The sequence below is a fragment of the Agelaius tricolor genome, unplaced genomic scaffold (assembly GCF_023055355.1).
Source record: "Agelaius tricolor isolate 1412-34295 unplaced genomic scaffold, bAgeTri1.0.p SCAF_3, whole genome shotgun sequence".
In the NCBI taxonomy this organism is placed as follows: domain Eukaryota; kingdom Metazoa; phylum Chordata; class Aves; order Passeriformes; family Icteridae; genus Agelaius; species Agelaius tricolor.
Genome location: NW_027269263.1, coordinates 60,453,212 through 60,465,731, shown reverse-complemented (window position 1 = coordinate 60,465,731; position 12,520 = coordinate 60,453,212). Strand labels below are relative to the sequence as shown.

Below are 12,520 nucleotides of genomic sequence, written 5' to 3'. Positions count from 1 at the left end.
TTAAGTGAAATCATATGCCTTCCAAGCTTTCCTCTCTTACTGATTTTAATATGATATTTTCTTCATACTAAAGCATGACTTACACATTTTTCTTGATTCTAAAGGTCTTTTTTCTAACTGGGTCCATCAGCCAAAGTATAAGCAAATACATATTTTTGCCATACTAATAATAATTTTAAAAAGTATAAATAAAAAGATGCAGCTGAAATGTGAGGTCAGTGCTAACTTCCATTATTGAATCAGCAATTCTTTTCCAAAAAGGCATAAGGGTTGAATTTATCACATCCAAACATCATTCTGTTGAATTTTTTTCTTCTTCCTGTAAACCATGCAGAGTACAAAAGGTATCTGTCTAACCATTATAATTTTTTTTGGAAAACCCTGGTCCTACACCAGGTATAGAATTATCATCCACTTTCTTGGAACCTGAAATGATTACTGCAAGCAGTTGAGAACTTTTCCAACTCATTTATATATCATTCACTAGAATGATTGACCTGAAATTTTGCTCATGCCAGAGCCTGTAAAACAGGCAGTTTAACAGAATCACTCAGAGGCAGCATTAACACCACATTTCAAACTACTAAATGTGACATATGTACCCATTAACACCTATTCCAAGTAGAGAACATTTCATCTCATCGAGGGAACTACCAGCTAAAATAGGATTAACAGATGAAAATTAAATCAAACCACAACAATAGCTTTTTATAATAGGAAAATCTGTGCCCTATTTCAGAGAAAGCAGCTCGTATTAGGGTTTTAAACTTTCATTTCATATTTCTATTCTTCATAGTTAAATGGCTGGGCAGCCCACATATAATGATATTGCAGTCCCTAGAAAGTGCCAAACACCTGATAAACTGTGTAAAGAGTTTACAGAAATAGGGCTGGAGGGGGTGAAGTGATATTTTCTTTCTCCCAAAGAGAGGCCAGATGAAGGTGCCTAATGACCTTCAGTTAATTTTGTCTCTTTCATCTGCTGAGGCCTGAAGAGTCTTTTCTCTAAAAATGTAAGGCTTTAAGAATCATATGTAATTGACAGCAAGAGCTTGCCTTTGACAAATATTTTTAAAGTTTTTTAAGCTTTCTAAGAGTTTCTAAAAGTTGCTTATTGGGTTGGTTGGGTTTGGGATTGTTTGCAGAGGGGGCATTGCTTAAGAGCCAGAGAATAATTTGCAAAAACAAAGGGCAAGGAAGCAATGAAACACAGCTCTTACACACTCTGGGTATATTCAAATGATGAAAAGTGCCTTCAAATGCATTTCTATTCAGATAAACATTGTAGATTTCTGTAAAGCAAGACAGCACCTTGTAGCTCCAGGCACCTGTGTGATATCAGATGACAATTTCTAATCTTTGGACCCAAGCGAATCCATATGAAACTGTTCAAATGCTACAGACCAAAGCACCTCCTGCCAGAACTTTGCTGTCAAAATCCATGGACTAAAGAATTTTCTAGCATAGGCAGCTGTAAGCAGAAGCTCTGTAACTCAGAATTAACCTGCTCTGATATCATATTTAAAAGTAAAATTAAAACTAAATATAAAGCAGTAGTAGTCCATCCTTTATGTGGATATGAACCCAATTGACCAAGCAAGGTGGAAATTGTTCTGACACTTTCAGGACTTCACAGACCTTACAGAGACTGGTAAGACTAGAGGAGCAACAGAGTGAAATGACTTTCTTGCTAAATTTTCTAAGACAATGTTTGCATGAGGAAGGGCAAGACTGCCAATGAGTGTGTATACTAGTTTCTTGAACATAAGAGCATGGAACAGTTCTATCTTTCCACATAGAATAAACTATAACTATAGTTATACTAACTCTTAGAGAAAATATTGCATGGCAGCAAGCATTGCCACATCATCAGAACTCCAAAGTTTTGTACATAACCAGCAGAAACTTAGAGGTCTAGATGTATCTGTAAAAATCCCGACGTAGAAAATGTGGGTGTCTCACAAGTTATGAGATGATCTCTGTATCCAGATTCTGAATTTGTCACGAAACCAGCTGTAAATCTATTTGTGGATTTCATATCTTGTCACAAACTGACACTGTGATTCATTACTTTCAGAGCAGACAGGAAAAAAAAAAGAATAACATTAAACTTTAGAATTTTCAAAATCCAGTCACGAATCTAAACTTGGATCCATTATAACCATTCACCAAGTGAAGTGACCTTATGGAAAAAAGCATCAATATGGAAAAAAACATCAATATGGAAAATTATGTGAATTGTTGAAAACAGTAGAAAAACTAAAAATACAGCATACTGAATGTGTAATTAGGGTACAGCTGTTTCAAAAGAAACAGCTATGAGTTGATTATAAATAGATGAAGCAAAACTTCTAACCCATTTCTAAAGGCTTCATTCAAGCTTTTCTGGATTGAACTAAATTCTAGGTTCTTACTGGTTTTAGAAATCCACCAGTAAAGATACAAGAAATACTAGTTTTTACAGCAAAATCAATTAAAAAAAAAAGAAAAATCCTAGATATGAAAGATCCACTCAGGCCACATATGTTATGGTGGAGATATATGCTACACTAAGTAAATTCATGCCTAAGGGAAGAACTGAAGATTCTTTTCTGTGCTGGCACAATATTGTTTCAGCTTCCATGGGTTTTGCAGATGTGTTGATCTCCCATTTGTACTCACCTGTGAGGCAGTTATCATGCCATGGAACAAAAAAAAAAAAGCCAACAAAACAACCTAAACTAGAGGAACCCTCAGAATTCCACACAGAAAACACTGGGAGACATACAAGTTGTGCAAACACAATGAGAACTGAGGTGATGAATCAGTTTGGGACAGGCACGAGACAGCCACAATTCAGGCTGTTAAATACAGAGCAACTGGCAATAATATGTTATAACAGAGAGCTTGGCCTCTCCTCTCTGAAACACCACTCTTGCTCAGCATTTCTCAGCAGCATTTTGCTGACATGTCACCACAGGCATAGGAATTCACTCACAGCACCACCAGCTGAAAGTGGTAGAGCAACCACTGCACACAGCCACCCCAGCTGGCTGTCTCTCTGGAAAGCAAGGGTGCCTTTCTTCCAGGTGAGATATTGAGAGTATCTGCTAATAACACCATGATTTTAAAATTTATTCCTGTTGTATTTACATCCAAGAAGGCAGCCTATGATCAATGTGTGAAGTCATAGAATAGAGCTAAAGAATAATTTTATCTGAAAACAACGTAGACTGACAGATTCCACTTCTGGCTGTGGGCAGTGGTGGAACAAAGGAGATTAATAGAGTTGAAATGATAAAAAAAATTATGTGACAGCTTGGTTTACCAGTGAAGAATCACCATGGAGAATAAGGGATTCCTTATCCCAATTCCTTGGGATTGCTCAAGGATTGATGATATAAGAATTGCTTCATTTATTGCTTCTAGTTCAAATTACTCACCTCTTTTTGCATTATGTTTGAGGAGTTACACTCAGCTTCCTGTTCCCACATCAGGCAGCATGCAGCTTTCTTCACCAAAAATATTATTCAGTTAGTCAGACATAAAAAATATTGATTGCCAGTTTAAAGTAGGACACTGTTGGGGCTCTGGCTCTTATTAAAAATCCAGCTAGATACTTGTCCAATTTATTTTTAAAGAAGAATCTCTTTTAACTACTTACATAGGAGCTTCACAGTTCAGCAAAATAACATAAAACCTCATTAAGTCTTCATAGAAAAAAAAACTTTGCAAAACATTATTTTCTATCTTCAGTATATATGCTCAGTAGGTTGAAATAGATGAAACATGAAAATAGCAGATGTATTAGAGGACATTTAAAAAAAAAAAAAAAAACCAAATCTGTATTAATATTCCCAGACAATTGTGTTATTCAATATGAGAATAGCTCTATTGTTCCTGTATTAATTACTATGTGTAATGTCACTGTGTCCTTTTTCCTTTGTATTTCTCAACTTGCAAAATGCAAAATACTGGATGATTTGTTCATGTAGTTCAGTAATGACAAAACACAAAATAAGGCAATCTGAAGTAAAACTAACATATGGTATTCTAACACCAAATGGTATTAAATTTGATTAAGGCATCTCCCATCAAATTATGTTCATTAAAATTCTATGCATGTAGTAAGAAAGATCCAGATGGGTAGGAGCAGTTGAGAAATATAATGCATAGCTGTGTTATGTCTGAAGAGGGGTGGGGATATTCTCTGTGACTATAGGTTGTGTGCTTGCACATCTTTGCAAACTCCTCTCCTCAAAATCACCTAATGCAAAGAACATTTCATAAAGAATATGAGGAAGGTCCACTGGGGCTTTCATTTTTACAAGATTATTGTATGAAATGTTTCAGATGAAAAACTGGTTTTCTGCCACTTCAATCAGAAAAGCAGTGTTAACCATTCTATCCCAGTCTTTTTTTTTTTCCCTTCAGGCTGTTGATTTGAACTATTATCATGACTGGAGAATAAAAATGTGGTGGTGTACTATTTGGTTCAGAGAACCTTATTCTCTATGAAAACAAACTTCATCTGCAAAATACGATAAAGCAATATTTGAATGTAAAAATATAAAAGTGAAAGTGTTTGCAGCATGTGATTTTGATAAATTACTTTTTTTTATTTTTCCTTCATGTCAGTGGTACTGATGTCTTACAAGTTTTTAGTAACCAAATGTTCCTGCCCTGTACAGCAAGGTCTGCTAATCACCGACCTGCAGAAAGTTCTGTCTCCACTGGCTCATCAGCCAGTAGCTTTGGCAGTGGATACAGCATGGATAGTGAAGGCAGCAGCAGTGCCACGGGAGAGAATAATCTATTTCCCATCCCCAGAATGTAAGGTTTTTCCATTCCTATATTGTATCCTCCGTGCACAATTTACAGCACTTTCAGTGTGCCAGTCCTCTTCTTATGCAGTTTCCTCTGCAGACTTGAGTTATGCACAAGAATAGCAGCTAAAGGGATTCTCCAAAGTTCACACCTTTATTCTGCTTTGTTGAGCATTGAATTGTTAATAACCAATCAAACCTCTGCCTCAAACTTGTGAATTTCTTCCTGGCATGTAGGAGATATGCTGGTCTCAGCCTTTGATGAAGTGTGTAGAGATGGGCTTAGCTTATGTTTTAAAAATACAATTATTGTAGGATTGAGAAAGCTTTGTTTAAGTTTTCAGATTTTCCTCCCTCTGTAAAAAGATGTTACTAGTGCAAGGGGAATTCATATTCTGGATACAGCCCAGCTTTTCCCAAGTTTTTAGGAGTTTCAAAAGAATTTCTCATTTCTTGGCTGGAAAAAGCTTTTTGGTACAGAGTCCCTGTAGAAATTATCAAGCTACTATCAGTGTAATGATCCTATAAAATGATTTAATTTTCCAAATTTTTTACCCACTTAAGTACTCCACAGAGAAAAGTTTTGCCTGGATTTTTTCACCTCCTCTGTCAGCATGCACCATCATTTATCAATTTCATTTATATTCCCTAATAGGACAAAGTAACTTCTGATCAACTTAGTGATTCTGTCCTGAAAAAAATTTACAGATTGACAGTTCTCAAAATATTAGTTGGGGGTCATTGTTCATTCATTGTCTGCAATAGCTGTTCAATGTTTTCTCTGGAACAAAAAATTTTTGCTTTTCCCTTGAAGTTGTGAATTATTAGTCACAAAAGATATAAGTTTCCTAGAAAAACTTTAATGAAGTGAAAATTCTCTAGAACTGTGATATTTCTGAATATTTATCATTTCAATAAATAAAGCTCAATGGTATTTGTCTACATCTTGTTAGTAACTAAAGGGAAAATAGAGATAAATCTAAGACTTCAATCTTACCTTCAGAATCTAGGAGGATTATATGAGCTTAGATTGTAGGGTGCTAATTGTTTGATTTGCATTGGATTTTTCACTCATGTTGTTCTATGCTAAAAGAGGAAAAAAAAGATGAACTTTGACAAAATCAAAAGAAAAAGAAAATTATTGGGCAGTCATTCCGAGTGACAAAAGCAAAGATACATAAAATCTTTGTGCACAATAACACAGGATGGAGCTCTCAATAGAAATTTTCAGTTCAAACATGTCAAATTTGAGTCCAAATAACATCACTTACTGTGTATTGACTAGCAATGTGACAGTACCTACTGTTACTTGCTATTTGGCTGACAGACTCATTGGTCTCTTAAGCCTGAAATCAGCCCCACTTCTACTGAAAAGTAGGAGGAAGTCTCCACAGCTTCACATTTTCTCATATAGAAATTTGTTCTCATGAATTATACTTCATTAAGTAAAATATATCCACGTCTCATTTTTTTTAAGGCCACATTATATTTTTTTTATTATGGCATTTTAAACTAAGTTATTTATATGCTTACAGAGTATTTAAAATTACACAGGAAATTTGTACAGACAGGACCTGCTTCATTTTTCATGTTAGCTCCCCAGGGCTTTACATAGCAGTGTAAGGAAAATGAATGACAAAATAACTGTTTACCATCAGATCATTCATGAAGAGAATGTTTAAAATAGATAACTGTTTCCATTTTAAATTCTGTATAAAAATTCTTATTTATGTGAATATATATATAATTGAAATTCTACTCATCATTTGCACTCACACTGGCTTGATAATGACTTCAGGGACTCTGACCTTGTACATTAATTCAGCAAATCCATAAGACCACAGCTTACAATTTGGATGTGAAGTATTAACAAGGCTAAATATTTTTAAGTATCTTGGTATTTAAATTCTTCTTTGGTTATAAGCTCTCTGCTTAGACTAAGTTTCTGGTCTATCAATAGAAATTGTTGGATATGCTGAGTTTTAAACTCTTTGTTTTAGTCCAAGTGCTTTTAACCATAGCAACAATTAGTTTTGAAGCAAAATAAAATAATTAAATAGTGACACCATGGGAATTGTTTGATGAGGTAACTAATTAGAATACTTGCCAATATTAAGTAGCTATAACTATCAAGGGAAATTAATAATTATTATACAGTTATATAAATCTGAATATGTCTTGTAAAGCCTTTCTAATTTGTTTTTTTTTTAAATACTCCTATTATCCAGTTGTAATATTCTTGAAAGCTACTCATGTTCTTATCTCTGATAAAGACCAGATTCTCTATGCCTTTGTGTTGTGTAACTCTTTATAGCAGTACATTGGCTGTAAAATAAAATTCATTTTGAATGCAAAGGTGAAAACCAATTTAGTGATGTATAATGAATATAACCCTAGGGAGAAATAATTCTTGTATCATATTTGTAAGGATTTATGAAGCATTATCTACAGAAGAAGGAAATAATAGCTTTCAGTTAAAACTGAATATAAAATCACTTGAAAAACTGATTTTATACTAATTTTTTAGTTCCCTGTGAATTTTGACAACTTCAGACATGAAGTTTTCTTCTCACAGGTTGACACTTTTCTACTCAAGTAGAAAAGGACAGTGCTGACCCTTTAACCCCCAAGGAATCACATGCAATTGAAGATAATGCCTTATAGTCTCTTAAGCAGTCAGAGTCTTAAGGCAAAAAGAAAACTAGAAGCAAAAATGTTTGAGAGTGATTTTAATCATGCCTTTGAGCTTGCAACATGTATATTTAAAGGTAGCTTATATTTTACCTAACTTTCATTGGGTAAAAATAGAAATTAAGATTTTAATGAAGGTTCTTTCTACATAAAATTCAGGAAAATAGTGAACTCTAGGGCATGATTTATTCCACTCTGTTTAGGATTAATGTTAAGTTTTCAGAATTGTTTCCTATGCTAAATCTAAACTATAAAGCAAAGCAATAATTTAAAAGGATACAACCACAAGTATGCCTTACCTTTGAAGTAATGGTATGGTAGACCAAATATCAATTTTTATGAGTGCTTATTATATATTTCACTTTTGACTACAACAAGATAAAGTGAGAGGAGAAGATATGCAGCCCCCCACTGATGGGGGGCAGGTAGCAGACAGCACCTGATGGACCCTTTCTGTACAGGCTCAGCAAGATGTGATTGCAGCTGCCTTCAAAAGAGAAAAAAAGATAATATTCTTAAAATAACCAAGCCCCATTGGCTTAGATGTATCATTGTTTTAGCTCTTATCTTTACGTTTTATTGACAGCAACAATATATCCTTTGTTTTATTGACAACAACAACCATATCTTTTCACAGAGGGAAGATGAGCCAGAATGGACAAGAACCAGTAAAGCAGTCGGGAGCAGGAGTGACAGATTCAGAAGGTAAAAAGAAATACAAACAGCTCTACAGGGGTACCCCATCTTTTTAGGAAGGATGTGCCTATGTCTTTGACTTGTCATGCTATGAAAAATTAGTCTATGCTCTCTGTGTATTGTAGATTAAATCCTGACCTTCATTTTCTCTAGGGGCCCTTTACACAGAACACCAGTGTAATGAGTTTTCAGTTTAAATGAGAATGGGGCCCTACCTGTATATTTAAAGTAATTAAATAGTTAGATTACAATGAATAATATATAATAATATCTGTCTTCTGATGTTCATTGCTTTTCAAATAAAACATACAAAGTATGGAGCTGATTCAATACTCAGTGGATTCAGAGAATGTCTAATGCCTGTCAGGCTCCATTTTAATAACATTTCAGAATATTTACTTCATAAATCAATTATTAATATTAGTGTTTACATAAAACATTAATTTAAAATAAAAATATTAGCTGAGCAGGTTTGACTGCTGCACTTAATGCAGATGAACTATAATGAAACATTTATTGGATTGGGAAATCCTGAGTGATTTTGTTTTGGTATTAATGTGGTGCTGAGAATAAAAAGACACTGTAATATTGGAGCTGAAAAGCACCTGACAGAATGACTTTCATAATTTCATAGGGAACGTGATTATCTTTTTCTTGTGTAATAACGAAAACCACATGAAAATGGAGAATATTTTGTACTGAAGGACACGTTATGAAAATTGCATTTCCCTTTACACATGAGGTATATTCTTTCAAGTGTATGTTTATATTGACCTCAAATATAAAACTTAATTATCATGACTTTCATTTTATTATTAAAATAAGACCTTTTTCATTTAGATGTATTTCAATGAAGCTTTGAGTATCAATTAATTCATAAATCAAAATTTATATTTATAATTGATAAATGGACCTTAAGCTTAGTCATTCTTAAAAATCAACATTTTTTCAGGTTTCTAGAATCTCTATACATGAGGAAATAATTGCTGTTTCCATATTTGAGGTAAAAACAATCTAATGTTCCACAGAGTTGAAGAAATCAAATTAGAATTTACAGGTAGATCTGTAAAGTTCTCTTTTCCAAAACAAGAATTCTTACTCTTGTATATACATTTTACTAAAAATTTCCATACATTGTACTCATTAAAAAATACTTAATAATTTGCTTTATCAAATATCAAATATGAAATACTTTGATAGTCTTCCTATCAAAATTGAATTTTTCAATAGTATATTTAAGCATTTTTTAAAAAAATCTGTTTTCTAAAAGAGAAATGGTGGGATGAAAATGGGAAGTTGGGAATTTTTCATTTTTATTTTATCGTGATGAGTTTTATATAGATTTATAATTGTAAAAAATATCTTTTCATTTTTTTTTTCAGCATAAGTTGCCCCTTGGGTTATGTCTTGGATCCTAAATTTCAGAGCCTAAAAATACAAAATATTTTCATTTCTTATTGGTGTTATGAATTAACGCCAAACCCAAACAAATACAAGTAATAATAAACCAAACAATACCCAAAACACCTTTTGAAACATTCTGAAAGGTGTGGATATAACATTTGGTCTGAAATTACCTTTCCAGTTATGTTTCTTTTTGTCTTCAAAATTTGAAAATGACTCAAGAGCTGTAATTCCCTAATTTTCTCTTACAATGCCATTCACCTCTGCTACCTTGGGAGCTCTGAGTGTTACAACTCCTATTCTGATAAAATGACTGGTTCTTGTTGAGTTTTTTTTGCCATTGAGAGAGGCTGGTGCAGTCAGCCTGGATTTCAGTGTCTGACTTCTAGCTGACTTAGAGGGGAAAGGTCAGTGTCAAAGGATAAATTAGAAAGCTGGAAAGCAATTCAAGAGCATTTGAGTTTCAGCATGTAAATGTAATTATCCTTTGGGAAAGTAGTTCAGAATTTAGAGGAACTCAAGATTAACTGAGAATTACTTCAGTATTACAGATTTATTGTGGCATTCTTTTTATAGATGAATAAAAGACAATGAAGATCTTAAAGCCATGCATTTTCTGTAGTTCACTTACCTGTGTTGTGGACCAGATGAGCCCTGGAGTTAAGTGGAAGCAAATATTCATTCCCACTTTTCATTAACTGTAGAGATCTCCCATAACTGGCATTTGTATTCTTATTTGCAAATAATGACTTGGAGTTACATTTAAAACTTTTTAATACTGGTATTCTTTTTTTTACATTTTCAAATATTCTTAGGCCATAACATCTATAAAAAGTAGCCTTAGGTTTGTCTCTTGAAAAGGGTGAAGAATAAATTTAGTTGATTGAGCTTGCAGTTCTACTGCTATGTGAAATGTTTTAGTCATCCAAGTCATTCACACAGGCCTGACAAGTGTGGCAGGGGACTCAGAGGATCTTTATGACCAGTAGCTGCAGGCAAAGAAAGGTGAGATCCTAAAATGACAATGAGAATTGGTTTCTGGGTGCCTGAAACAAAACTGTAGAAACAGGGCTTGAGTTCAGCTCATGGGGATATGAGAACAGAATTTAGGCATTTACATAAGTGGAATTTCCAGGGAAAAAAATCCTTATTTTGTAACTGTTTGCCCATTTGTGTTAATGTTTTGTTGGGAAGAGTTTTTGTGCTGTTAACATATATCAGGGTAGTTTTAAGTAAATACTGGAAAACAGTGCTATTTACTTTGCTGGCATAACCAAATGGTCAATATAAACAACTGTGATTGTGTCTATGATAATTTTTGTTTCTCTGAATATATTATCTTCTCATATTCTGTATTTTTATACTAGTTAATAATATAAAAAAATCAGAGTTTTGTTCTTGGACACTGTATTAGTTATTTTTATGATATGCATTGTTGCATGCTATCTTACTCTGGGCATTCTGCCCTGAGCAGATGAAATACTTCATCTTCTTAAGCTTCAGTAAATCTTATTACACATATTGTGGTCTCCATTAAGTTATGCAAGCCAACTTCTGTATTTGTTTCAGAAAGTGCAATATACCTTGTTCCAAGATTTCTTATGACCTGGTTAGAGTATTACAGACATTATAAAAAACCTAATTTCATCCATGTAAAGATTGAAACTAACAATTAAAGCCACATGATTAATATCTTGATTCAGTTGTAGATCATGATTGGTATATCTGTCCTATGAAGTTGCTCAGTTGCTCAATAAGCTCCAGATGGTATTTTCCACCTACCAACCATTTATCCATTTAAAAAATATATGGGGAAAATATTTCCATACATTTTATAAGTGTGAATTTGCTAGGTAATCCCAAGATGTCATTGCTTCTAATAGGAAAGAGATATATAGATATAAATAGAATTGTCATGGAAATGTTGTATCTTCTCCTCTTGAAGATTCCATATGCATGCAAAATATCATTCCTCAATCATTCCTCAGTCCTCAACCACTGAGGTTCATCTCAAGCAAAGACTCTTTTAGGAGTATGTCAGGGGGTTTTTTGAGTGAATGAGAACTCACAGTGCTTCTGTCATCCTCTGTGGCTTGCCTTATTGTTGTGAGGATTTTCAGTCAGAAAATTGTAATCTTTCTACCAGAGCAGCGTAGCACCTCACCCAAATTTTCCAAGACAGTAGGGTTTTTCTACCTTTCTTTTTTCTTTTTTTTTTTTTATTACCCTCCAGTCCATGCCCTGAATAGCAAAATCTTTTCACTGTTCAGTCATGTCTCTAAGATTCACTTTATGGCCTTTCCAATGGTCCTTTGAGCCTCATACTTTGAGTGTAATTAAAAAAGTTCTCTGAGTAAGAAACTGCCTCCAGATGATTGAACCTGAATAGAAATTTTCAGAATGTTCTAGTAAAGCCCCAGTAAATATATTCCCATAGGACAATGGAAGGAAGAGATTTGTACTATTTCAAAATCTAAAGGTGCCCACATACTTACTGAATTTCTACAAAATGATATGATAGAGATATGTTCTCGTTTAGTATAACCTTTGGTGAATTCTTGCAGCAGTTTTCATTTTTTTTAATTTTTTTTTCATGCTAGTAATTTGCCTAAATTAAGATTAAAGGAAATAAAGAAAAGCAAGAACAATAATAGGAAGCCCCAAAGGTATTCTCTAATCATATATTAACAGCAAATTTTACAGTACTGTGGATTTAATTTCATCTATTCAGAGTAGTCTAAGATGAAAAAACCACTTTTTTTCCTAATTTTTGAGCTCTGTGGTTCATCAGCCAAAATGATAAACTAAGAAATTCAGAATGGTTTAATTTCTTATCATTTTACTTCAATAATATAGGCAGTCTAATCTTTATTTATTACAAAAATTGTTGACATTCCACAGAAACCTTAAAACATGCTAGGAAG

General features: G+C 33.6%; 1 protein-coding gene and 1 long non-coding RNA gene across 27 annotated transcripts in view; one reads left to right on the top strand and one right to left on the bottom strand.

Annotated features, from left to right (window-relative positions):
• The window catches only part of PCLO (piccolo presynaptic cytomatrix protein), a 323,553-nt gene that overhangs the window by 270,026 nt on the left and 41,007 nt on the right, over positions 1 to 12,520 (top strand). For all 7 annotated transcript variants that reach the window (XM_071424030.1, XM_071424028.1, XM_071424025.1 and 4 more), the window contains 2 exons: positions 4,671 to 4,812; positions 8,134 to 8,201. In XM_071424030.1, the coding sequence (XP_071280131.1) occupies positions 4,671 to 4,812; positions 8,134 to 8,201 (210 nt within the window). The remainder of the gene's footprint in view (positions 1 to 4,670; positions 4,813 to 8,133; positions 8,202 to 12,520) is intronic.
• Positions 1 to 12,520, bottom strand: part of LOC139588530 (uncharacterized) — a 42,342-nt gene that overhangs the window by 9,076 nt on the left and 20,746 nt on the right. For 7 of the 20 annotated variants that reach the window (XR_011678723.1, XR_011678722.1, XR_011678705.1 and 4 more), the window contains 4 exons: positions 7,796 to 7,983; positions 5,803 to 5,891; positions 3,423 to 3,491; positions 1,828 to 2,070 (listed from right to left, as the gene is read on the bottom strand). This is a non-coding gene — a long non-coding RNA (uncharacterized lncRNA). Of the gene's footprint in view, positions 1 to 1,827; positions 2,071 to 3,422; positions 3,492 to 5,802; positions 5,892 to 7,795; positions 7,984 to 10,227; positions 12,205 to 12,520 lie in introns of all 20 variants that reach the window. The other 13 variants (XR_011678707.1, XR_011678708.1, XR_011678716.1 and 10 more) reach the window with 7 other exon arrangements.